This window comes from Lissotriton helveticus, chromosome 9, assembly GCF_964261635.1.
Source record: "Lissotriton helveticus chromosome 9, aLisHel1.1, whole genome shotgun sequence".
Classification (NCBI taxonomy): domain Eukaryota; kingdom Metazoa; phylum Chordata; class Amphibia; order Caudata; family Salamandridae; genus Lissotriton; species Lissotriton helveticus.
Genome location: NC_136070.1, coordinates 232,297,362 through 232,324,724, shown reverse-complemented (window position 1 = coordinate 232,324,724; position 27,363 = coordinate 232,297,362). Strand labels below are relative to the sequence as shown.

The window sequence follows — 27,363 nt, the reverse complement described above, 5'->3', positions numbered from 1 at the left end:
ACCGCTCCAATGAAGGGGACCTTCTGCAAATGCAGGAGGTCGGCTGTAGTCTGAAGGTGGGTGACGACTGCCTGGAGCGAGCCCGCCTTCAAAAACCAGTCGTTGAGGTAGGGAAAGACTGACAACCCTGACCTGCGCAGATGAGCTGTGACCACTGCCATCAATTTTGTGAACACCTGAGGGGTGCTTGTAAGGCCGAAGGGGAGCACGGCAAACTGAAAATGATCCTGGCCAAACGTAAACCGCAGGTAATACCGGCACGACGGGGATGTGAAAATATGCGTCCTGCAAGTCCAACGCTACCATCCAGTCTCCAGGGCCGAGGGCAGCCAAGACCTGAGCCAGAGTCAACATCTTGAACTTCTCCTTCGGGAAGAAGCGATTGATGTTCCTGAGGTCAAAGATAAGGCGCAGGCCCCCTTTGTCCTTCGTGGGGACCAGAAAGTAGGGGGAATAACAATCATGTCCTAGGAACATGATTGTTCTGGCCCAGGAATGCGCTTGATGGTCCCCCTTGGCCAAGAGGGCCATAACTTCCTGTTGGAGAAGGGCGAAGTGATCCCCCGACATGCGGTGGAACTGAGGTGGCATGGCTGAGGGTGCGGGGGGCAGACTCGAAGGGGAGTGAGTAACCCCTTCAGACAATTTGCAGCACCCACCTGTCCAAAGTGACAAAATGCCAGTGGGGGAGGTGACATTGAATCCTGCCGCCCACCGGCGTGGGGTGCACCCCAAAGCTCGGACTAAGGTGGCTTTGAGGAGGATGCCGAGGGAGCAGAGGTAGACTGACCCGCAAGCTGGCCCACTGCGCCGCCACAGTGGCCTCCACGCCCGCGCTGAGGTTGGTTCTGTGCAGGCTCCTGGCTGAACGAACATGTAGGGGCGCCCCTTCCGTGGCCACGAAAGGAATGAAAGGTAGACGTAGTCGGGCGTGTGGTGGAGAGACCCAAGGACTTGGCCGTAGCCCGAGAGTCCTTGAAACGATCCAGCGCACTGTCTGCCTTATCACCAAACAGGCGAGTACCATCAAAAGGCATGTCCATGAGAGAACTCTGAACATCCTCTGAAAATCCCGTAGACCGCAGCCAGGCATGGCGACGCAAGGCCACCTTCGTGGAGATGGCTCTCCCCAAAGAGTCCGCGGTGTCCAGCCCACACCGAATGGCGAACTTCGCGGCATCCTTCCCCTCCGCGACAGCTTAGGAAAGTAGAGCCCGGACCTCCTCCCCGGCACTGGGGCAGAGCTTGCGCCACCTTGTCCCACACAGCGTGAGAATAGAGGCCCAAGATGCATGCAGTGTTGACTGACCGCAGCCCCAGGCTGGCAGAGGAAAACAACTTCTTGTCAAACTGCTGCAGTTTCTTCGATTCCTTCTCCGGCGGAGGAGTAGGGAGCGCGCTCTGGGAAGTGGAGGCCTGAATGACTAGGCTCTCCGGGGTCGGATGATTTGTTAAAAAGGCAGGGTCACCCGGTCCCGGGCGATGACGCCTGGCCACGTTTTATTCACTGGAACCCCAGTGGCTAGTCTAGACCAGGTGCCCATCAAAACATCCGTCAAGGCCTCATTGAACGGAAGCAGAGGTTCCATAGAACTTGCCGCCGGCTGAAGCACTTCAGTAAAGAGGTTTGTTTTAAAAGTAGGCAGTTCAAGGTCAAGAGCCTCAGCTGCTCTATGGAGCACCACAGTATGTGGCGCCTTTCTCCATGACAGCTGGAGGAGACAGAAAGCACAAGTTACTTACCTTCGGTAACGATATATCTGTAAGAAACAGTAGTTAGTGTTAGATTCCTTACCTTAGAATATCCCAGGCGTCAGACTGGATCCGGAAAGTTTTGCGCAGTACCCCAGCGCGTCGGTAGGCGTCGTCTGCGGCTCCACGTCCGTCGTCGTTGGCACCGGGATGACGTCGCCGGAGGGCTTCGACGCCGTCCTCGCGAGCTGACATAAGTTCTTATACACAGCTTTTCCGTGCCAGGAACGCGGAGCCATGATAAAAACCGACACTGGTGCCATAAAACTAGGGCCCTCAAAGGGATGTACCTTAACCCTAGATATCGGTTTGCAGAACAGGGAGGATGGGTGGGCGGTAAGGAATCTAACACGAACTACTGTTTCTTACAGATATATCGTTGCCGAAGGTAAGTAACTTGTGCATCTGAAAGAAACAGGTTAGTGTTAGATTCCTTACCTTAGAATAGATACCCCAGCAATACCAACCCCGGTGGTGGGTCTGCGAACCAATAATCACACCAGAAAGTCCTGGAGAACGGAACGGCCGAAAAAGCTGTCTCTCTGGACCTGACTGTCCAGGCAGTAGTGTCTAGCAAACATGTGCAGCGAGGCCCACGTAGCTGCCTTACAGATGTCCTGCAAGGGGACTCCCGACCCAGGACAGTAGTAGCTGCTGTGGCCCGAGTGGAATGGCCCTCAGCCCAACAGGAGGCTCCTTTTTAGCCAAAGAGTAGCATACCTTGATGCACAACACGACCCACCGAGATACGGTCCGTTTGTGCACCGCCCGTCCCTTCTTAGCGCCCACGTAACTAACAAAGAGCTGGTCGTCCACCTGGAACTGGCGTGTGCGGTCCAGATAGAATGAGAGCGCACGTTTTGGGTCCAGACGGTGAAGCCGCTCTTCCTCTTTCGAGGGATGCGGAGGCGGAAAGAAGGTGGGCAAGGTGATGGACTGCCCGATGTGGAAGGCTGTAACTACCTTGGGCAGGAAAGAGAGACGCGTTCTCAAGACAACTTTGTCCGGATGGACAGAAAGGAAAGGAGGTTTGGAAGAAAGAGCCTGGAGCTCACTCACTCTCCTGGCAGAGGTGATGGCAACCAGGAAGGCAGTCTTAAGAGTGAGAAGACGAAGAGGGCAATTGTGAAGTGGCTCGAAAGGAGCGCACATCAAATAAGTAAGAACAAGGTTCAAGTCCCACTGAGGCAACACAAAAGGAACAGGAGGAATGCCCTTCAAGAAGCTATTTACAACAGGGGCCTTGAAAAGAGAAGGCTTTCAGGTAGCCGTAAAAAGGCTAAAATGGCAGAGAGGTAGCCCTTGATAGTGCCCAGAGCAGAGCCCTGCTGGGCAATAGAAAGAAGAAAGAGGAGAACCTCTGAAAGGGAGGCAGAAAGAGGATTCACAGCCTTTGCTGTGCACCATGCCACAAATTTATTCCACCTGCAGACGTATACCGATTTTGTGGAGGGACGCCTGGATGTCAGAACCACATCACAGACTTCAGGAGGCAAGTCAAATGGCCTCAACTGTCGCCGCTCAATCTCCACGCATGGAGGTGGAGACTGGACAGGTTTGGGTGGAGGACCGCCCCTGCTGCTGCGACAGAAGGTCCTCCTGAAGAGGCAGATGAATCGGGGGATCGACTGACATGCTGAGCAGCTCGGGATACCAGTATCTTCGTGCCCAGTCCGGAGCCACAAGGATGACTTGGGCCAGGTTGCGCCTGATCTTCTTCAGCACTCTGGGCAGAAGTGGTATAGGCGGAAAGGCGTACAATAGACCGCAGCTCCACTAGCGACGAAAAGCGTCTGCGAGCGAGCGCCACCTTGGAAATTCCAACGCGCAGAACTGATGACATTGAGCGTTCTCTTCTGTGGCGAATAGATCTAACCAAGGCTCTCCCCACTGCTGAAAGAGGCCTTGCACCACGTCCGAGTTCAGACGCCATTCGTGATCCATAATGCACCGACGGCTGAGTTCGTCCGCCCTGGCGTTCAGGGAAACTGCCAGGTGTTGAACCACCAGGGTCACGCCCTGATGTTCCAGCCATTGCCAGAGGCGCAGAGCCTCCTGACACAGGGTCCACAACCCCACCCCGCCCTGTTTGTTGGAGTACCACATGGCGGTGGTGTTGTCTGTGAACACCTGCACTACACTCCCCCGGACAGAGTGGGGGAATGCTTTCAGTGCAAGTCGAATTGCACGCAGCTCCAGAAGGTTGATGTGGAGCCGGGACTCCTCTGGAGACCAGAGGCCTCTGATCTCCACCTCTCCCATGTGGACCCCCAAGCCTAGGAGGGACGCATCCGTCACAACTACGTGCTCCGGTTGGGGTAGGGAGAGGGATCTGCAACTGACCCAATCGCGGTCCGTGAGCCACCACTGCAACTGTCTCGCAGTGCCCTCCGAAATCAGGACATGGTCAGAAAGGTTGCCTCATGCTGGGCCCACTGAAACTTCAGGTCCCACTGCACAGCCTGCATCCGCCACCGGGCGTGATGCACCAGAAGGATGCAGGAGGCCATCAGTCCCAGAAGCCGCAGCGTCAACCTGACCGAGACTCGGAATAAGGGCTGAAAGATCGGAATCAGAGCCTGAATATCCCGAACCCGCTGTTCGGGAGGATAAACCCGAAACCGCGCCGAGTCCAGAACCGCTCCGATGAAGAGGAGCTTCTGAGAGGGACACAGGTGTGACTTCGGCACATTGATGGAGAACCCCAGCAGGTGCAGGAGGTCGGCCGTAGTCTGGAGGTGGCTGACGACTGTCTGGGGCAAGCCCGCCTTTAACAACCAGTTGTCGAGATAGGGGAAGACTGGCACCCGACCACCGCTATCACTTTCGTTAACACCCGAGGGGCGCAGGTAAGGCCGAAGGGGAGCACGGTAAACTGAAAGTGCTCATGGCCTACGGTGAAGCGCAGGTAGTGCCGGTGGGCTGGCAGAACGGGGATGTGAAAATAAGCGTCCTGTAAGTCCAACGCCACCATCCAGTCTCCAGGGTCTAAGACCTGAGCCAAAGTCAGCATCTTGAACTTCTCCTTCCGGAGGAAGCCGTTGACGTTCTGCAGGTCCAATATAGGACGTAGGCCCCCTTTGTCCTTCTTGGAAACCAGAAAGCAGTGGGAGTAACAACCACACCCTACTTCTGGCCCATAAACGCGCTCGATGGCCCCCTTGGCTAAGAGGGCCGTAACTTCCTCTTGCAGAAGTTGCAAGTGATTCCCCGACACGCGGTGGTATTGCAGTGGCATGGCTGGAGGGGTCGCCTCGAAGGGGAGGGAGTAGCCCCTTCGGACAATTTGCAGCACCCACCTGTCCGATGTGATGGTGGGCCAGTGGAGGAGGTGATGGCGGACCTTGCCCCCCACTGGCGTCGAATGGGCCTGAAAGCTCGGACTAGGAAGGCTTTCAGGCAGATGCTGCGGGGGTGGATGTGGACTGGCCTCGCCGTTGACCCCGACCGCCACGGCGGTTACCACGTCCGCCGCCGCGCTGGATATTAGTCTGCGGCCCTTGGCTGGCAGGACGTGAGGGGGCGCCCCTTCCTTGGCCACGAAAGGAAGAAGTTTGCTGGCGCTGGCCCGACAGGCCCAAGGACTTGGCCGTAGCCCTGGAGTCCTTGAAACTCTCAAGCACACTGTCTGCCTTGTCGCCAAAGAGGCGACGGCCATCAAACGGCATGTTCATGAGGGAATTCTGGACATCAGCGAAAAAGTTGGCAGACCTCAGCCAGGCGTGGCGGCAAACCGCCACCGTCGTTGAAATCGCCCTGCCCAGCGAGTCCGTGGTATCCAGCCCACATCGGATAGAATACCGTGCTGCATCTCTCCCTTCCGCAAGGGCTTGAGCGAGTTTGACCCTGGCCTCCTCCGGGCAACCTGGCAGCACTTCCGCGACCGTGTCCCAAAGAGAGTGGGTATAACGGCCCAAAAGGCAAGCGGTGTTGACCGACCGCAACCCCGAACTGAGTGAGGAGAACAGCTTCTTACCGAACTGCTCATACCTTTTGGATTCCCGATCAGGTGGAGCAGTCGGGAATGCGGTCTGGGAATTAGAGGCCTGGATAACCAGGCTCTCGGGGTGGGGTGGGTGGACAGGAAGCTAGGGTCGCCCTGGGCCGGGCAGTGGCGCCTGGCCACATACCGATCTACAGGGGGACCTGTAGCAGGCCTGGACCAAGTGCCCAACAGAATTTCAGTAAGGGCCTCATTAAACGGCAGTAGAGGCGCCGAAGAGCTTACCTGCGGTTTAAGGACCTCGGTGAGGAGGTTAGTCCTCACGGCCGCGACGGGGAGTTCAAGAGCCAAGGCCTTGGCCGCCCTAAGCAGCTTCCTCCTCCGTAGCCACGGTAGGAGGGGAGACAAAGCCAGTGTCGGGCGAAGTGTCCAAATCCCTGGCCTCCCCTAGATACACTGCCCAGTCCCGATACGACTGGCACTCCCATGCCAGAGGGTCCTCAGACCCCTCCAAATCCCCCTCGCCTCCCATCTTCTGATAATCAGGGTAAAAGGATGGGGCCGGATCATAGAAGAATTGCTCTTCTCTCGGCGTCGAGTGACGCCGGTACGACGCCGGATCCGGTCTGAGGGAAAGACCGGGGAAGACGTCGTCCTGGGAAGGGAGTCGGGGGTGACACCATGGGAGTTTGCGATCTAGTCATGTAAGGGAGAGATTAATCCAATGCGGTAAAGCGAACACACCCAACATCTATGACACAGCCTAACAGACATACCCTGGCAGCTAACAAAAATAATCTCCCTTAACGTTAAAGGCCTCAACCACCCAGTCAAGAGGAGGAAAATTCTGGACTACGTAGCTAAGACCAAAGGTGATATTATTCCACAGCAGGAAACAAAGCTATCCCTAGAGAACTCAGAGAGAATGAAAGCCAAGTGGATAGCCTAAGTTGCATGCTCACCATTAGTTGGAAAGAAACGCGGGGTGATAACCCTAATAACAAGGAACTCCAAACGAACAATAGAGGCACAATACCACGATGATGAGGGGAGAACTCTGATAACCCACCTTAAAAGAGGGGAGGAAGACATACATGTGGCAAATATATATGGCCCGAACACAGACAATCACAGTTTTTGGGAGGGGGTTACGCACAGACTAGAAAGCATACCGCAGAACGATCTTATGGTGGTTGCCGGGGACTTCAACATCGCGCTTCATCACACTCTAGCCAGACAATCACATGGCCACTCCCAGTCCCCGGCTGCGCAAAACACATTAAAGAACATGTGCACCAGCCTCAGCCTCAAAGGCCCATGGAGACTACAAAACCCAGACACTAGAGACTACATCTTTTACTCCAACCCACACAACTCATACAGCAGGATAGATTACATACTGATCACGGGGACACACACACACACTTAATAAATGACGAAGCCATAGCACCAAGACTAGTCTCAGACCACTCATGCAACAGCTTGAAGCTCGGTGGTTGCCACAACGAGGACATCCCCCGTAGATGGAGTTTCAACAGTGATATCCTGAAGGACCAAGGTAATAAAGCCAGAACAGAGGAAGCAATAAATGACTTCCTGCTGCATAACGATACCGAAATTCTAGATCCTAGGATCGTTTGGGATGCACTAAAGCCGACAGTAAGAGGGACAATAATAAACATCAAAGCCAAAATCTACAAAAACACAAACCAGCATCAAGCCCAACTCGAGCTCGACATCAAAGACTAGAGAGGACACATGCAGGCGACACAAAAGACACAGCAACACTACAAGAGCTCACTAAAAAGAAGTATGAATACAATAGAACACTGAGTGAAAGGGCTGGGCTGTGGGTAAATAAATACAAGGCGATTAACTTATGCGTGGCGAACAGAGCGGGGAAACAACTAGCCTCATAACTAAAATATTAACAAAGACAATTCACACTATCAGCTATAACGGACACACACAGCAAAACCCACACTAGGCACAAACAAATCCTGCAAACATTCAAAGAATTCTACCAAGACCTCTATAAGGAAGACCAAACCCTAGATCGAGAAGGATGTACAGGGTATCTAGAAAAACTGCGCCTCCCCAAAATTACGAGGCACAGGCACTGGGGAAGGACATAAATGCAACGGAAATAGAGATGGAGGTAAGATCCCTGAAAGACAATAAGGCGCCAGGCCCTGATGGGTACACAGCCGCCTTCTACAAGGTGCTGCTACCATCCCTGGTACCGACCATGAAAAAGGTATTCAATCACTGCGCTAATGAGGGGCTAGTATCACAATCCATGTCAGAGGCTAACATAATCGTGATACTGAAGGAAGACAAAGACCCGCTACTCCCCAAGAACTACAGGCCCAAATCCCCAATTAATGTGGACTGCAAGATTTATGCGAAAATTCTCACAACAAGATTGGGAAACATTCTACCAAAGCTGATTTTGAACTCACAGGTAGGCTCTCTAAAGTCCCATATGTCGCATGACAACACTAGGCGACTATGCCACATACTAGAACGTACCTCCAAATCAGACGAACCTGCAGTGGCCATCACACTAGATGCCGAGAAAGCATTTGACAGAGTTTCCTGGGGCTTTCTGGAAGAATGCATGCGGACATTTAATCTAGGTGAGGTATACACTAGGAAGGTAAAGGCACTCTACAGAGACCCCAAGGCACACATCGTAATCAATGGGGCTACCTCGGAGACCTTTGCCCTGCAGCGGGGCACAAGACAGGGCTGACCCCTCTCCACCTCGCTCTTCCTGCTAGCCATCGAACCCCTAATCAGGGACATCATGGTAAATGAGGGAGTGAAAGGGGTCTGCATCAACAAGGTGGAGGTCAAACTAGCCGCGTATGCAGATGACATCCTCATTGTGACTGAACAACCAAAGAACTCGATAGCAGCACTGATTGGATGGATTGAAAAATACTCAACCTACTCAGGGTATAAACTAAACAAAGACAAATCAAAGTGCAAGCCCCTTAACATACATACGCATAAGGAATGAATGAATGAATGAAGGCAATCTTATAACGCGCAACTTAGCCCAAAGGGCATCAAGGCGCTTAACAGATTTATTTATTTATTTATTCATTCAGAGTTTTATATAGCGCGAACAAGATCTTTACAGATATCAGAGCGCTTAACAAAAACAGGGGGGAGGGCAAAACAACATAATATTGGGTAAAGTATCATATTCAATAGCATGATCGGATAGCAATTATGGGCTGATAAAAATACCAGTAAACAGTCAGATAAACGATAATATAAGACGGTGCGGAGTCTTTGATCCAACTACAATAGGGATCAAGAGAGCTTAGGCTATAGGGACGGCTTATACCAATTTCTAAGAGAAACAAAAACACGGGGTAGGGATATCAAGTTTCAACAAGCTGACGCGTACAATATAGTAGTAGGTAGTGAGAGAATAGCATAATAGGATCGCAATCCAATGAGAATATGATATCATTAGACAATCAGATAGCCAAAGATACAAAAGCGGTGCAAAGTCTCAGAACAACAAAAATAGAGTTCAGATGAACTTAGCCATAAGGATGGCTTTCACCTCTTTCTTGAAGTAGGCAGTGGAGGAGATAAGCCTGGTTTCAGGAGGGAGTGCATTCCAGATCCTGGGTGCCATTCCTGAGAAGGAGCGTTTCTAAGTTTTTTCCTTCCGGAATCTGCGAGGTTTCAAGAGTAAATTCTTTGTACTTCTATTGGATCTCGCACCTCCTGATAAAGTCACCTTTTGAGTGAGGTAGTTGGGTGCCTTGTGGTGTACGGCCGAGTGTGTCATAACCGCAATTTTCAGCTGTATTCTGGCTTCAAAGGGCAGCCATTTCAGGGATTTCAGGTCAGGGGAAATATGAGAGTGTTTTCTTGAGCCAGTAATGAGTCTCGCGGCAGCGTTCAAGGAGGCTCTTAAAGGTGCAGTTGATGCTAGAGGGAGTCCGCTAAGGGCCACAATTCCATAGTCTATGCGGGGGATGACTAGGGCTTGTACAGCAGTTTGGAAATCTTTGACTGGGAGGAAGGGTTTAAGTTTCCTCAATGTGTTGATTTGGAAATTAGCTCCTTTCGTTGCTTTGCTAATGTGCTGTTGCATGTTGAGCTTTGCATCAAGTGTGATGCCTAAGGATTTCACAGAATCCACGATGGTGGGTCGGACATTGAATGCTGTTAGGTGATTGAGCCAGATTTGGGTGGTGGTAGTTTTCGCAGGGGGTGAAATCAGCAGGAACTCAGTTTTCAGAGCATTTAGTTTGAGGTGATTGTCGGCCAACCATGATTGGGTGTTTCTAAGTGTGTAGTTCAGGAGTTTGATATCCTCCGGGGATTGTACCTTTAGGTAGAGTTCAGTGTCATCGGCATACATATGGAAGTGTACATTGGATGCTTGGAGCAAGGCGGCAAGTGGTTCCATGATGAGGTTGAATAATGCGGAACGCCTAGGTCTACAGGCACAGGCGAAGATAGCACATTGTTGATCTTGAACATCTGAGACCGGTTATGTAGGAAGGAAGAGAACCATTTGAGAACAGTCCCGGATAAACCCATTCTAGTGTTTAGCAGCTCCAGTAGGTTCTCATGTTTGACCGTGTCAAATGCTGATGAGAGGTCGAGAAGGATAAGGAGGCATGAGTCATTGGGATCAAGAATTTGGAGGACGTCAATTATGTGCGTCATGGCAGTTTCCGTGCTATGTTTCGCTCGAAAACCTGATTGATGAGGGTTGAGTAGGTCAAACTGGTCAATGTGTTTTGTTAGTTGGAGTTGTACACATTTTTCCAGCAGTTTGGCCAAGGTGGGGATATTGGTGATAGGGCGGTAATTGTTTAGGTCAGACGGGTCAGCTGTAGGTTTCTTGAGTATGGGCGTGACTTGCCCAACCTTGAGGGAGTCAGGGATGAGACCTTGTTGAAGGGAGCTGTTAATGATTTTGGTCCAGAGTGGGAGGAGCATGGGGGTGAAGTCTTTTACAGCATTAGCAGGTAGGGGGTCTGTGAGGTGGTTAGAGGGCTTCAAGGTGCCGAGCAGTTTGTGTATTGCTTCTTCGGAGTAGATGTCGAAGGTCGTCCATGAAGCGCTATTTTTAGGCTGAGTGTTAGCCATTCTGATGTAACTAGGGTTTCGGCTTACATCATTGAGGAGGTCAATTCTTATGTTGTCGGTCTTTAGCTTGAAGAAAGCAGAGAAGTCCTCACTATGTGGGATATCACTTGTTGTGTTATTTGATTGTAAGGGTTGCGGCTTTGTTTGAGTTTTGACTAATTCGAACAATTTTCTTGGTCGGTTTTTCGCTTGATCCAGCTGGAGGCTAAAAAAGTCAGATTTCGCACGCTTGATTTCCCTAAAGTAGGCATTTCTCTTGTTCTTGAGCGTTTTGCGATGCAGTGATGAGGGGTTAGCTCTCCAAGTGCGCTCTGCCAATCGCATAGCACGCCTGTCTTCATTGAGTCTGCCATCATACCAAGGATTCGAATTCTTGGTGGAGACTCTCTTTAGTTGTAATGGGGCGGCTTCATTGATTATTGAGTTCATATTGTCGAGATAGAGGTCAGTCAGTGTTTGAACATCCGAGGTGCCATCAGGGGGAAGGAGGAGCCTGTAGGTGTGGGGAGGAAGGGAGTTTGGGTTAAGATTCTTCATGTCCCTTTTCCAGATCTTGGATTTGGTGGGTTGAGCCGGGGTAGGTTTGACTTTTTCATTGATGAAGAAGGTGATGATGTGATGGTCTGACCAGTCACAAGGTTGGATTGCCCCCAGTTGGGTAGAGTCCTCTTTGGCGATGATGAGGTCGAGTATCGAGCCTTTATCGTGTGTTGGGCTGTTCCATATTTGGGTGAGGTCAAGCGCATTAAGGAAGGTTTTGAGACTGTTCACCACTGCGTCTTTCTGGTCATTCCAGTGGAGATTAAAGTCACCCAGGTAGATTTGAGTGATCTGCCGACCAGCGTTGGATGTGATCGTGTCCATGAGTTGTTGGGTGAAGATGACGTTGTCCCCAGGTGGGTGATAGATGAGATGTAAGGCACATACTGGTTTGCCCTCGCTGAGGATATCGAGGCTGAAGAGTTCACAGGAAGTGAGGGAGGGGGCGGTGACTTTAGTAACGGAGAGATTGCTCCTAAAAATGCATGCGATTCCCCCGCCCGTCTTGCCGGTCCTATCGAGTCTGATGATGTGGTAGTTAGGGGGAACTAGTATGTCCATAAAAGGCGTAGAGGCTTCAGTTAGCCACGTTTCAGTCAGAATGGTTAGGTCAAGATCCATTGATGTGACGAGATCTGCAATGTCGGAGGAGTGTCTCTGGGCCGATCTGCAGTTGAGTAGGATGCATTTGAGTCTGGGGGTGAAAAGGGTGGTTGAGTGTTCTAGAGATAGGGGGACTTTTCTGAGATTGTTAGGAACGGAGCTTCTGTTACTTAGAGTTGGGTGTCTAAGGGGATTTGTGAGGATTGTGGGTATGGGGAGGTGTGTGGGTGTTATGTGTTTTATAGGACCTGGGCCAAAAGAACGAAGGAGGGTGTATAGGTCATGGTCTGACAGTGTGTTAAGGGCACGCCGGGGGCGGTGGGTGTTGTTGCGGGTGGGGATAGTGGGCCAATGCGGGGAGAGTTGAATGCGAGGGCCTGTGGGGAGAGTGTGGCGTTTGTTGAATACGGAGGAAGTCGTTGTAGGTCGGTGTTGTCTGGAAGGTTTGTAAAGAAGTTCTTTGATGTTGTGGAGCTCGTCTTTGACTTGTAGGAGGGTGGATAGAATCAAGTCCAGAGGTGGATTTGGGCTAGTGTTTGAGCTGAGGGCCATGGGCGATTGGTTGAGAGGGGAGCTGGAGAGGGAATTTGGGGCGGAGGGCAGGGGTATGCTGGCGTTCGTGGAGGGCTCTGCGGTAGAAGTGGGTGGGGTTCGATGAGAGAAATTATGGGCGAGGGTATTGGGTGCGGTAGGGGGAGGGTGGGAGGTAGAGGTTGGGTCATCGGTGGGAGGCGGCGCTGGAGAGTTGAGGGACGAGTGAAGGCTGAAGACAATGGGGGTGGTAATAAGGTAGTGGGGGCTGAGTATGGGAGGGGAGAGAGGGGGAGATGGTGTATGGGAGGAGGCGTGTTCTAATGGATTAGTTGGTGTTGTGGGGGAGTGGGGAGTGAGGGTGGGGGGGATAGAGTGGGGAAGAGATCTGCCGCAGGGGGGGGGAGATATGCTCCGGGCGGTGGTGCGTTCAACGAGACTCGTAGGAGGTGTGGGGTGGTGGGAAGGGAGGGTGGGGGTCTGAGGGATGTATGAGGGGGAATGGTCTACGTCAGTGAGTGAGGGGTGTGGGGGGGGTTACGTCATGTGTGTGACTAACTATAACACTGGGGTGATGGGAGAGATGTATGTCATTCCGCTGTTGCAATGGGCAAGGCAGGAAAGATTGAGGATTGGAGTTGGGGGGTGTTAAGCAACTTGAAGTGTGTGGAGTGGAGGCCCTCCGATTGGCGATGTGTTCTAAGAAGGTAGGGAATAGATTGCCGAGTCGGTCAAGGTTCCTATCAGTGGCTTGGAATAGAATGGTCCCAGTGTTGTAGATGGTGATTGTGGCTCTGCCTGGGAAAACTTGGGATGGGGTGGTAGACAGCGTAGGCCATGGGCGGATTTACAGGTGGTGTGGATAGTGAGAATGGAGAGGAACGCTTTCCTCCATTGTGCTCTACGTAGAGTGTAAAAGATGATGTCTGTGTTCATGGCTCCATTGATTAGCGAAAAGTAGGTGTCTACACACGGGGTTTCAGGGTGAGCCTTCAGGAAGTTGTGTTTGTAGCGTTTGGCGTTTTTCTTGGAGAGCTCGGGTGGGTAGATGATTTTGTAGGTGTGCTCGCCTATGCGTTCCATGGTGGAAGAGGCGTAGGTAGAAGAGGGTAGAAGAGGGGGGGGGGGGAGGACGATGATGTACTGATGATGATGTACAGATGATGTAACATATCATATGAGCTAAGTACCAGATTACAGATAGGCCTCTGCAAAGAACCAAGTTTTTAGTGCTTTCCTAAAGAGCATAACAGATGGTTGCGCTTTTAGTTCCGGGGGGAGGGTGTTCCACAACTTCGGGGCCAAAGAGGAAAAAGCCCTCCCTCCCCACCTGGCTCTAAAAACCCGGGGGATAGACAGGAGGTTCTTGCTGTGATCTTATGCCTTCTGGGCTTGCTCCATACAAAGCCCCATGGACAAGGCACAGGATCTTAAAAGAGATCCTAGCCTGAATCGGAAGCCAGTGCAAGCTCTTCCTAGCTGATGTGGCAGAGGAAAGACTGGGGACATCAAGAACAAATCTAGCTGCCGCGTTTTGGACAATCTGCAAGCGCTGTATCAGGCCCTTATTGATGCCCGAATAGAGCGCGTTGCAGTAGCCTAATCTTGATGACACCAGGGCAACCACGATCTGCTTTCGAGCTTCAAGGGAAATATAGGGAGTTATTTTCCTCAAAATCCTGATCACACCACAGCACGTGGAGACAGTTCTATTTACCTGCCGGTCCATACTGGGCCGACTCCCAGGGATGGAGGCCACCAGTCGCTTAACCAGATGTCCTGATCTCCTCCGAAGATTAGGACCTTGGTTTTCTCTCCGTTTAACTTCAGTGAATTCAGAACCATCCATTGTGAAACTGCCTCCATGCAGTTCCTGAAATTATGGGCGGAGGTACTCACTGAGTGAGAGAGAGAAACCATAATTTGGGTGTCGTCAGCATATGACAACACCTCCAACCCGAAAGATCTTACTAACCTAGCAAGTGGGGCCACATAGATGTTGAAAAGAGTGGGGCTCAGGGCCGACCCCTGCAGAACCCCACACTGCACAGGTTTAGCGGGGGACAGGTACTCTCCCAACTTAACCTTCTGCTCCCTCTGGTTAAGAAAGGAGGTCAGGAGGCTCAGCGCTGGGCCCTCCACCCCAACTCCCTGAGGCGAGTTACCAAAGTAGAGGGGGACAGAGTGTCGAAAGCTGCTGTCAGGTCGAGCAGGACCAGAAGAGGCTGGCCTGGCAAACAGGGTTCATCAAATATCTAGGGATTAATTTCGGCAACGACCTGAAATCAACACTAGACATTAACGAGTCACGCCTGTTAGCAAAGACAAAGACCCTCCTAGAGTCCTGGTCACCCACATTTATCACATGGTGGGGCAGAGTAGAAACAATCAAGATGATGGTCACACCGGTGGTTAACTACTTACTAAGCATGCTACCGCTCAAGCTTACAGATGACTTCCACCGCAAACTAGACAAGTTAATTAACAAATTTATATGGAAAGACATAAGGGCCAGGATTAGCCTGGAAAAACTAAGATTAGATAAAAAAACTGGGGGGACTGAACCTAGCAGACTTCAGAGCATTCCAAACAGCATTCATAGCGAAACAGGGCACGTACTGGCTGTTACCCCCTCAAGAATACACACCGGTATGGTTACAAATAGAATGAGCCATCTTAGACAACCTCGAACCACTGGCTCTACTCACAGCCAATTAACACCCACACATCACCAACCCAATATTCACGAACACAAAAGCGGCCCTGCTCAAAGTAGATAAGAAAATGGAACAGCATAATGGGCTTGAAGTGGGAGTCCCTATGGGCGATTAACAAGATCAGTTACAAAGGGAAGCCGCTAGCCATAGAGACTTGGAGGAAGATGGGGATCTCATTCCCAGCCCAACTGGAAGAGGAGGACAACCCCACACCATTCAGCACACTAAAAGAGAGACACAACCTTACAGACATCGAACTATATAGCTTCCTAAAAATAAAAACAACTCTAACGAAGGCAAACCTAGCCAGGCACAAACCATCAATTATACCATACTTGTTCAGGATCAATAGAGTAGGGCACCAAGTATCGCACCTTTATTAACTGTTGCGCCCCACAACCTCCAAAATAAATGACAAGGTAGCAGAGTACTGGACAAAAGAGCACAACACCACACTGAGCGAGCATGAACTGGAACTCCTAGGGGGCCTTCCCATCAAGAAACAAGATAACACCAGTTCTGGCCCAGACAAAATACTGGCTATTACACAAAACATACTGGACCCCAGCGCGTCTAGCTTCACTAGGCCTTACAGAAAGCAACTTATGCTGGAACTGTGAAAACGAAAAAGGGGACCTGACACACCTCATCTTCCGCTGCCCTAACGTTAAAAGCTTCTGGGAAGAAGTATTTAAGTTTATAAAAAAATTGCTGGGACGCACATTAAACCCAGACTTCTCTCTCACCACGGCGTTTATAATCACTAACCTGACCTCACAACAGGACAGAGATCTTCTAGACCTCCTGTTGATCTCAGCAGTTAAAATGGTGGTCTCCAAATGGAAGGAGGGCGTCATTCAAGGGGTGGCTCAACTGCATAACACACCTAAGAGGAGCAGATAACACCGCACTACGCAACTCACCTTGGAAGCCGGTACAACATTGGATGAGTTCCTGGCTAATACGAGCCCCCGTGAACACCAGCAAAGCAAGGCGACTGCCCACAAGGGTCCCTCCCACAGACCAAGATAGGAGCGCAAGAAGAGTACCCCCCTACGCGCATCCCCCCTTTCCCTCTACCTCCCTTCTCTCTCACTCCTTATCCACCTTTCCACTTACTTTCACTCCTTTAGGGATGAAAGGGGCGGCGTTGAAATGGATTTATTCATTTCTCACTGGCCGAGGTTTCCAAGTGAGGCAGGGTGACTACTACTCGGAGCGAATTTCTTTGGACCAGGGGGTGCCGCAGGGCTCGTCCCTGAGTCCAACACTCTTCAATCTTTATGTCGCTCCGATTGCCACCTTAGTAGAGAGTCACGGCCTCAGCTTGGTGTCGTATGCCGACGACACGCAGTTGGTTATCTCCCTATCGCGCGCACCCGGTCTTTCGGCGGACACCTTCAGAGCATGCATGCAAGACCTTGCTGCCTGGATGTCCGCCAATTGCCTCAAGCTCAACGGGGGCAAGACCGAGGTGCTGGTCGTGGGGGGCTGCCAGTCTGCGTGGACGTCGGCATGGTGGCCATCCTCCCTGGGCCTAACACCCATTCCGTGCCAAAAAGCGAGGAATTTGGGCATCTGGTTTGATGCCGCCCTCACCTTTGGCCCTCAGATCAACCAGGTGGTCGGACTATGCTTTGGGATTCTTAAAAGCCTTAGGAAGACGCTGAAGTTCTTGCCTGTGCGAGCCCGACAGACCTTGGTACATGCACTAGTCACATCAAGGATGGACTATGGCAACCTTCTCTATTTGGGCACCCTGGAGAAGAACCTTAACCGCTTACAGGTCCTACAGAACGCCGCTGCCCGACTGGTGCTTAGACTACCCAGAAGAGCTGCTTCTGCAGCGGCTCTCCGGTCTCTGCACTGGCTCCCGGTCAGAAGCAGGGTAGAATTTAAAGCACTTTGCACGTGCCATCGGATCATTAATGGGAGATCCCCTCTCCCTTTACAAGGACTTTTGACACCTTATGAGCCTCCCCGCTCCCTGAGATCTTCCGGCTCTGGACTCCTGGTTGTTCCTAAGGTGTCCAGAGCACGGATGGGGGGAAGATCCTTCAGATGCCTTGCAGCCGCTAGATGGAACAAGCTGCCCATGGCGCTACGACTTGAGCCATCTGAATCAATTTTTAGAGCTAAGCTCAAAACTGCTCTATTTGCTTAGTTGATGCGCCGTTTCTGTATGGTCCAGTAAGAAAGTAGCTCCTTAGCGCGGGGACACGCCGCTGTTGCGTCACCATGCGCTTTACAAAACACCCCAAATAGAAATAGAAATAGAAGCAAGGGGTGCATCTGGACATGTAAACTCTAACTAGAACCGCTGTCATGTATGACCAGTTTGTGATGTTACCCCACTAAGAGAAAGCGACGTTAAGTGTATGTATACGTATGTGAAAAATTCTTAATAAAATACTTTGAGAAAAAAAAAAAGGCAGCAGGGGCTTTGAAGCTTCCCGCACTGGAATGCAGTCCCTGCTTGGAGGAGGTGTGGACACCTCCACCCAGAGCAGGCTTTGTTCCTGACCTCAGACATCAACCCCTCAGGGGTTCAGAAACGTATCTAGGGTGGCTGGCTGGAGAAGACCAGTCAATAAACACACTAGGGATCGGTAGGTTTTCAGGGGGGACCTCTAAAGTGCCCGCTGGATAAACTTATCAATACATTCAGCCCCTGCATTAGTGTGGGTTTATCAAGAGGAGGTGTTTGGTACCAAACACCTTGGGGTACAGTGAACACTTCATGTGGCTCTGTAACCAGTCTATGTACTCTATATGGCTTCTCTGTGCACTTGTGGTATCTAAGAGTGAACTTGGATATCACAGTGACACACCCACTCTCGCAGATATGCCAAAGGTATAGTGCACCCTGCCTAGGCTGCAATGGCAGTTTGCATGCACCTGGCGAGGGGCCCCTTAGGGTGGCACAATTTGTGCTGCAGGCCTTAGGGACCCTCTTTAGTTCCAAGGCCCTAGGTACCAGCGGTACCTCTTACTAGGGACTTACATGGAGCCTAAAGCAGTGCCAATTGTGGGCCAATGGTATGGTTTAGGGGAAGAACACTGGTGCTTGGAACCTGGTTAGCAGGTACCCAGTACACTTTTAAAGTTGTATCAGATACCAGGCAAAAAGTGGAGGGGTACTGAAACAGAGTCCACCTTTCTACACTTCTGATAAGCCTAAACTTTTCGTCCACACTAACACCAAAGAGAGCATTTGGAATGATTTAAGCCCTGTAAACCAATAAGGGTTCTCTGGACTTTCAACATAGTGTACCTCATTTTGGTACACTACATAAAAAGCTAGCTTCCTACAATAAGTACATTAAATATGCTAACTGGGGATAAGCCAATGGTACCAAGTTTTAAGGAGTGAGCACATGACCTTTATCACTGATAAGCAGTGGTGAAGTGCACAGAGTCCTAAGGCCAACAAAAACAGTCACAAATATGGAGGTGTAAGGCAAAATGTTTGGAGGAGACCCTAAGGCCGACGGGTCTAACCGTCAGGTGTGTGTGCTGGAAGCAGCCTTTGTAAGTGTAAGTGAGGCAGGAAACAGCTCCACCCCCAGTCACCCTGGCAGGATAGCCATCCGGTCAAAACCTAGTCTCCGTGTGTCTCACTGTATGGGAGAAATACACAAAGCCAAACCGCACAGCCATTCACAGTTATGTGCCCAAGGACAATGACAGCAGTCACCAATTGTTTAGGGTAGGAATATTGTGACTTTCTAAAAGTGGTATTTTCAGAATTACCTAGTCAGAGAGAGGGCTCACAAAAACCCCCTTCCCCATATGAAGAAAAGAATGCGGCAACCTCACAGGCCTTGGCACACCCTAGAACATAATTGATAAGGGCAGCCTACCCCCTTCTTAAAAGAATTTTATTTGCGTACCATAAACTTTTTTTTAAAGTTTTGGCCCCGGGGGTAGGGGTGTCCCTCTGGGACAGTCCCCCCCAACAAAGCCAATGGGGTCAGGGTGTCTCCACTCTGCCCCCGTATGCGTATGTTATTTTTTTTTTCCATACGCTGACAGGGACGGAGTGCCAGAGTCCTAAAATGGCTGCCAACAATCTTTGTTGATGACAATCAATCAGATCTTATCTTTTGATCTTCCGGTCTCGCAGGACTCCCACGTTCTTAGATAGCTATACATTTTGAATCCTGATTTATCATTAAAAAAACTGAATGGATTTGCACCAAATCACAAAAAACACACTTTCCGTTTAAAGATCTTCCTTTCTGGAAAATTTGGTGAAAATCGGTTAGTCGTTTTGCCTGTATTGTTGTCTACAGTTCCTAAGGGAAATTGCATGTGGAAAAATGTGTTTTGGGACTCTCACCCAACCCCCTTTTCTCAGCCCCCACTTGATGGATCACCCTGAAACTTCAGGGAGGTGCTGAGGTGGACGAACCTTTCCTTTGGAAAGCTTTGTTAAGATTGGTCAAATGGGGCCAAAGTTATTATCAAAATACAAAATCAATTCCTAAGTAACCTTGGTCCTAGCGAACAAGTTTCTTACCTTCGGTGATGCTCTTTCTGGTAGCAACTATGTAGAGCTACTAGAGATAGCAGATTCCTCACCTTCTCAATATTCCCCAGGCATCAGACCTCAAACTATTGAGCAGTACCTCTGTGCGCCTATAAGTTGCACTCTGCACCTCCGCACTGATATCATTCCACACCCAGAATGACATGCAGTGTCCATAAAGGTGCCACTCGTAAGCGCCGACAGTTACTTTCGAGGCTATCCAAGAGCAAAATGGCTTTGACCCCGTTTGCAGATTCTTAGACCTGGAATCTTATTATTGAATAGAGTAAAATTCACAGAACGGGGAGGATGGGAGGACCAGTAAATAATATGTGGTTAGATAGTCTCCACCATAAAGAGTCACTGAAGGTAAGTAACTTATTCTTTTGATAGGGACTTCTAACTGCAAATCCTTCACCTTTTGAGCAGATACCAGAGCTGTACCTACTAGGCGGTAGGTCTGTAAATTGGCTCAACCCAAAAAAATCATGCAGGACCGAGCAGGCAAAAATGCCCTTTTCAGCATTGTTTGATGTGCAGACAGTAGGGCTTTGTGAATGTACAGAGTGACTCCTATGTAGATGCATGCCCTATGTCCAGGGAAGGAACTCCGCATGCCAACACCGTGTCCTGGATATGCGCTGGTTGAGGTTGATAGTGACTGTTGTAGGCCAAGTAAGCCACATTAAGTAGCATGGTTAACAAAAAAAGAGGCGTACACAGAAACACGCCAATCTAATTAAATCAAATCTTTAAAAAAAGACTAGGAGCGGAAAATAGGTGTCCAGTATTTCTTTGCTTAACGTACTCAATAATTAGCAGTATGAAAAGTCAAACACGGCTCACTTGATCCAGACTGGAAATTCCCTTTATCTGCAGATACGGAGACTTGGCTTACACAAAACTAAAGTGATAGTAAACCACATGCAGCCCACCCTTTCAAGCCTGCAGGGTAAAAAAAGCAGTTGATCATTTACCAGTCAGGTGCGCGGCCTGAGTACGTCTCCACAGAAAAGTGCTTTTCAGACCAATTCCATGTAAAGGCCCCAGGTGTGTGCATCCTTTGAAGCTCCTTGTGCTGGGCGATGCACACCTTTGTCTCCTGTTCTCAAATCACCTTCTGGTACAATAGGGCACATTCATCACACAACTTGTGTGTGGAGCCCAGGCACCAAATTCACACCTCGTGCAGGGCTACAACTGCCATCTGCTTCCTGCAGTTACGGTGCAGCTTGAAGACTGTTGTTTTCATTGGAGACATCCTTCCAGTTTTGGAAATGGACAAAAGTTGGTAGCAGAGCTCTGGGTCCACATCTGAAAGGAGAGGGAAAGGGACTGATGCTCACAGGGGCACCTCTCATATGCAGCTTCGCTCGGCCATTTCCTGGGTGGTATGGAACATATGGCCACACAACACCAACTACTAGCACGCAGGTACAATGATGCAAAGTTTTCTGGACCCAGTCTGGCGCCTGTGTGGATATTCTACGGTGAGGAATCTGCAGTTGGAAGTATCCACCAGAAACAATATTACTATATAGAGTAGTCCTGATAAAGTTTAAATATTCCCCCAAAATGTAATGTTCAGGCATTCCCTCCTGCAGGTAATATGGACTTATTCTTACAATACTTACTGCCCTCGGCTCTTCATGTGTGACCAGCAAGCATGCACAAGAACAGCAAGAGCACAAGAACATTGTTGCTTTATATTTTCCATGGAGTTTTGTTTCTATCAAAAACAGAATTGCTACATGAAAATTTGATATTCAGCGGTACATCAACCACGCTGTCAATAAGTGGCATGTGTTTCTGTAGCGGAAAAGGTGAATAAGAACCAAACAACCAATACTAAAAAAGGCTGCAATACCCCTTTTGAACATATTTACTGGAGAGTAACAGTCGTTTAGGAGAAAGAGACAACATTACTGAACAGGAAAACACTTGGGGTTTTTCACCTCTCACTTATTCAGTTCAATTGGTTGAAAAGACTGCTATATTGAGTCCGATTGGATTTAAGACATGATATAAGCCCAAGGATATAGAAAACCATTACCACCTGTTAACAAATGAATTTAAAAAAAAGAAAACAATTTTCTATCAGATTTTCCATCAATTTTGTGTCTCACCTGTGAAACTTTTCGCTAGGTTTCCACAGGGAACCTTCCCGCTCAACTTGCAGAGGTTTTCGAAAAATCATGAAGTGCAGTGTATCTGCGATGCCAAGCATGTCCACCTAAAGCAAGAAAGTAAAGGGAATAAGTCAGCAACATTTTTCAAAGTACAACTTCTCTTACGGCCAGAACACTCTCAGCAATGGAATTAAACACACTTCGGACTCCGGTTACCTGATAAGGGGATGCACTCTGGCTTAGAATCTGCTGCCCTTGCTCAGACATGGCTCTTGGAAATCCAGTGATTGACACATCTTGTGGATGCAACCTTAAATCCAAGCTGTGGGAAAAGTCAACCAGCTTCAAAACACTCTCCTGCTCGTCGCTACTGAAGGATTCCACAATTCTAAAATAAGAATGAATATGAGAGACGATGATTTTTGGGCTTAGTATTGTGTGGTACAAAACTAGGTTTTCTGAAGTCAACTCTGCATTACATAACAGTGATGTGGCTTCGCTTTATAGTAAGGCAGGGGTGAGGATGTGCAATTTGAGCTGTACAAGTAAAATAAAAATGATTTAGAGAGAAGAAAACTTACTTTAGCTACACAAAGAAAATTTCCTGTAGCAACAATTTTGTAGCGCAAGACTACTTTAGATTCCTCTACTGTGCATTAGAGACTCGAGTCCTAAAACTGGATTACTAATAGACAACGTACAAAGTCAGCTTGAAGCACCCCACAACATGGCCATGATCTCCAGACTCTATTCTCTGAGAACAGTCTCAAGAATATTGCAATTGAACCGAATGTTCTAGATCCTTGTAGAAAGCACCTCAGGTTAAAACCGTAGTCTAGTCAGTTAAAGCAAAGCATGTGGCCAGCAGACACCAGCCCAATCCATAATTACCCAGGAGGGCTATATCCTTGGATAATACTGCTTAAATAGAAACAAGCTGTGCCAGATTAGCTACATTGTATCCACAGCTCCTTGCACCTGCCGAGATACCCCCCTCCAGCACTTCACCTTACCAATTGGTTCATGAAACTGAGTCCTGGTACACCTCTAAATTTAACATTTCAAAAGTGAATTCAGCCAAGGTTCTCCAAGGTCTACCGCAGGGCGAATCTGTACTTTTAAGATAATTTTTCTTGTTTCTTATTGAACCATGAAAGGGAAAAGTCCATTGCATAACTGTTCAATCAAGAGCAAGGACTACCTAAAAGGACAACCTACAAGAACGACTCACCTAGATCGCGTCCACTGCCTCCCTAACCAAAATTTCAGAGTGCAAAATGGGTCTAGGCTTTTCATTCACAACCAGAAAAGAAGTCCCTCTAGGTTCATGTACTTCAAATCAGAGCAGGAATATGAAAATAAATTAAAAAAGGCCCATTTCCTCCACTAAGGCAGCCGATCTGATGAGGATACTGAAGAAAATCTTCCTAAAACCCTTCATTTTACTCTGAATCTCACCTGTGTTCTCTTGACTGCGGAGACAACTTCAAAGAGTACAGCAGTGCTGAGATTCAGAGACTTCTCTCCGGTGCCAACTTACAAAATGCTAGCCCGTCCTATCCAAACTAGATGCCATGTGCTCAAAAGAGGTGGGCACTCCAACACAGAAATTGTATACACTATTCTCAACATCAAGGGCATAGACATCTATGTTGGAATATAATTTTATCCTTGTAGGTCGCGATATAGCCATAATATTGCAGCCTACAAAGATTTGTTGGCACCGCATTCACTGGTTTTGAGAAGTTCAAGTGTGGGGCTTTGACAGGGGTCTAGGGACGGAGGACCAGATAGCCCTATACGCAGACACTGTTTTTCTGTTCCTCGTGCATCCGTATTCTTGAGTCCTTCAGAATGGCCTCGGGCCTCATGGCCGACTGGTACAAATCCCTCCTGGTCCCCATAAAGGGAAACCGCCGGGATGAGACCTGGCATCCCAAGATTCCTAAACGCCAACTCGACTTTCTGTACCTGAGAGTTCACATCTCCTGGGAGCCGTACCTCACCTGGAGCCTCAACTTACACCCACTGGTGCAAAAGACCAGAGAGGATATGGCTTAATGGGACAAGCTCCCCCTATACCTTTATAGGTAGAATAGATATTTTAAAATGATGGTGCTCCCACAATTCCTTTAAGCCCTGCTGAACTATCCCCTTCATATCACACAAGCCTGGTTCACTTCACAGGCAGCAAAGGGGAGAAAGTTTATATGGATGGGCAAACCCCAAGGGTAGCCCTACGCGAATGTGTACGCCCGGTATACGGCAGGGCTAGAGATGGCCGACGTGTACCTCTATTAATGGGCTTCCCAACTTCTGACCATCAATGATTGAGTGCATGGGGGATCCGACGTTTGAGGAAGAATTGGTTCTCGCAGATTTTATTGCCATAAAGGGTATTCTTTATGGCGTATCCATTCCCACTGCTCTTCTGGAACAGGCCCAGGGGGTGTTCCGGATGTGTAGAACGGCCCTACGATGTTTTGATTGGGATCACAAACTCATTCAAGAGACGCCCTTATGGGAGGGCAGATGGCTAGCCCAGGTGGTGTAACTGGAGAGATTTCAGGGCTGGAACTGTACTGGGATCACACGCTTGGGTGATGGTTGGGACCGGACTTGCATTAAAGCCTTTCAGGCCTTCCATGAGGAAATTAGCATGCCCAAGTCCCAGTTTTTTCGCTACTTACAAAATCAGACATACAGAGACAACCTAGAAGACGTCCCAGAGTACAGGACAACTGCTCATGGGTCCTCTGTGGCAGGGTGGGATATCACAAATCTATTAGACCCCAATATTGCACTCACCAAACCGGATGGGCCGTGAAACTCTCAAAGGGAAGTGGGAGGAATGGGTGGGAGACCGGGACGAAACAGACTAGTGTGAGGCGTGTATGGTGCTATGGGTGCACGTTATTTCGGTGAGGTTTAGACTTATACAATACAAGTATTTACAGCAGGATTTCTTACGCCTCGCCATTTGTGGAGGGCCCGAATTCAAGCTTCACCGACCTACAGTAGATGCCAAGACCTTAACAGTGACTTCTTTCACATGGTGTGGTCCTGCCCAGTTATCCTCAGGTACTGGGAGACCCTTATATCTACCCAGTTACATGTAGTGGACACACACACACACACACACACACACACACACACACAGACAGACAAACGCACCCCAAGCATGCCCACGCAAATACAAGGAAGTGTGGAGCAAATGGTGGGCAATTGACCCAGGGCACAAATTAGGGGAGGGGCAGGCAATTTGGAGTAGACCACGTTTGTGTTTTTTTTTTGTCAGAGCAACAGATTGTAATGTTTGTACTAAAAATCAATAAAATGTTCTGATGAAAACAATACAGTGATATTAACTAGCATACCCCTCTACTTTTTGGTAGTGTTTTTGTGTGTTGCCATGGTTTACGTTAAGAGTGATCACATTAACCTATGGAGCCACTTTACTGCTCATGCAGAGGAAAGAGACAATATGATCTACTTACCCGTGAAAGTTTTAGAGCTACTGGAAAATCTTATATTTTTAACCCTGTTTAACTGCTCTATTACAAGGAGCAGGCTGAAAAAGAGCCAACTGCATTTAGCAGATCATCTGAAAGTGACGTCAAGATATTCCACCTTATTGAAAGTCTCCCAGTGCCCCAAACGTGCAGGGATCCTTCAGTTTCAAGAGTGGGACCCCTGTGGTGGAATGCACCATTCATCGTTGGCTGCTTCCCCTTCCAAAGCAGTGCCTGAGGCTTTTTTGCTAGAAAGATCCACTATGATGAAGTCTGCGATCTGGACGATCAAATACCACCTTCAGAGCAGTGCAAAACCAAAGAGGAGACCAGGTATAACCGCTTACACCATGGCCATACTCATGATCTAGGCCGCAGGTAGGGAGCACAACCAAACAAATCCAGCTAGCAAGCATATTTGCAAGTTGCATCTGTGAGTCTTGGAGCGCCACACCCCTGAACCAATCTGAAGAAACTGACATGTAGTACTATAAATGGGAGAGAACAAGTACCTGGTAAGCAGTAGAAGGGAAGGAAGGACTTGAATCAGGAATTTTTTTGGATCATATGTGCAAGTCCTCAAAAGGAGAGAGAAATTTAAGACGCTTGTCGGTAAGGCACATTAGATTATAGGAGAAAGGGAGAAGCCATTCAGGGGATTAAAAAAATGTGTTTTTTTGTATGGAGAACAAAGATCTTACAAGAGTATGTACAAGAGAAGATTTATTTATCTCAATGTGCACAGACTTATAAGGTGTGTATGGTAGCAATGACTCATTCAAGCTTAAATGTTGACTAAAAATGAAACACTAATATAGACTTCTTATTCATTTTAGATGGAAGGCTAGTCTTGAGTATCAGTGAAGAAGAAGGGAAAACATTGGAGAATTGAGTATTCTAATAACTAATGGAGCACTCATGAGAGAATGAACTGACCTATCACCCAGGAGGAGTATATCTGGGTGCAAATGTCCATGCACAATATCTACAGAGTGCAGCTTCTCCACCAGGCTGATGAGACAGTGCGTAAGCAGCAGTATTAAGGCCTCCCATGTACCGTCCAAGTCCTGGATCAAATCCTGAATCAAGTCCTATAAAAATAAGAAAAACAGAAACAATTAAAAGGTAGTAGTAGTAGGGCAATGTATAACCCAAGTCAGACAGTAGTGCACTTGAGTAGCTATTAAGCCACTGTAACTTGTAATGAAGAAAATACCAGTGTCGTTTAAGTAAAAATCACAGAAATTGATTATAAGATCTTTAGGCAATATGAAAACTGTCTTTTTGTTTAAATGTAAAAAATTTGTTCCGGACATAGCCATAAAATAAGGTAAAATCCATAGTTAAGCACAATATGGCTCTTTTATAGATACTCGTTCGTGACGAGGCATACCCAGCCTGGATATTTCCACACTTACTGTAGCACGAGGACCCTACTCATGTGGCTTCACTTTTGCACTGTCTAAGCTCGGGCTGCCTTTTGTGATCCACAGGCTTACAGAAGTTGCACAAATAGTTCTCTTCCTCCCGAAAGGCTGAGGCTGTTTTACATATTTAGCAATACAAATTACATTTGGTGTTCTTCTCATACAAAGGCCTCAAGAGCCATATTGAGCAGGATTCATTGCTCTAAGACTGCTTCACTACTCTGGTTCTCTTCCAAAACTGGACCAGCTCCTTGGATGCCTGCTGACTGGCTTCATCTGCCATTTGCCACCCGAGTCGGATGACAGAAATAAAAGGGTGAGGCTTGAGACCCAAAACTAACATGTGGCTTGTAAACAAAACTGGGTAGTCTGGTTTCTGATCAACGTAACACCCCAACCACTTCACCTGGTCACCTCCCCAAGCTGAAACTTCACACTTTAGAAACCCTACACTTCCAACAGGAAAATCAGGTAGCAGAGCAGGGAAACCCCCATTCAACCTTGTGACAAACCTTTACTTACTCCCTCCTGCATCTGGTTAGTGTTAA

The 27,363-nt window shown here is 48.8% G+C and overlaps 1 protein-coding gene across 2 annotated transcripts in view; it reads right to left on the bottom strand.

Annotated features, from left to right (window-relative positions):
* The window catches only part of BUB1B (BUB1 mitotic checkpoint serine/threonine kinase B), a 317,125-nt gene that overhangs the window by 3,512 nt on the left and 286,250 nt on the right, over positions 1-27,363 (bottom strand). For both annotated transcript variants that reach the window (XM_078659779.1, XM_078659780.1), the window contains exons 24-26: positions 26,325-26,479; positions 22,093-22,264; positions 21,874-21,980 (exon numbers count right to left, since the gene is read on the bottom strand). In XM_078659779.1, the coding sequence (XP_078515905.1) occupies positions 21,874-21,980; positions 22,093-22,264; positions 26,325-26,479 (434 nt within the window). The remainder of the gene's footprint in view (positions 1-21,873; positions 21,981-22,092; positions 22,265-26,324; positions 26,480-27,363) is intronic.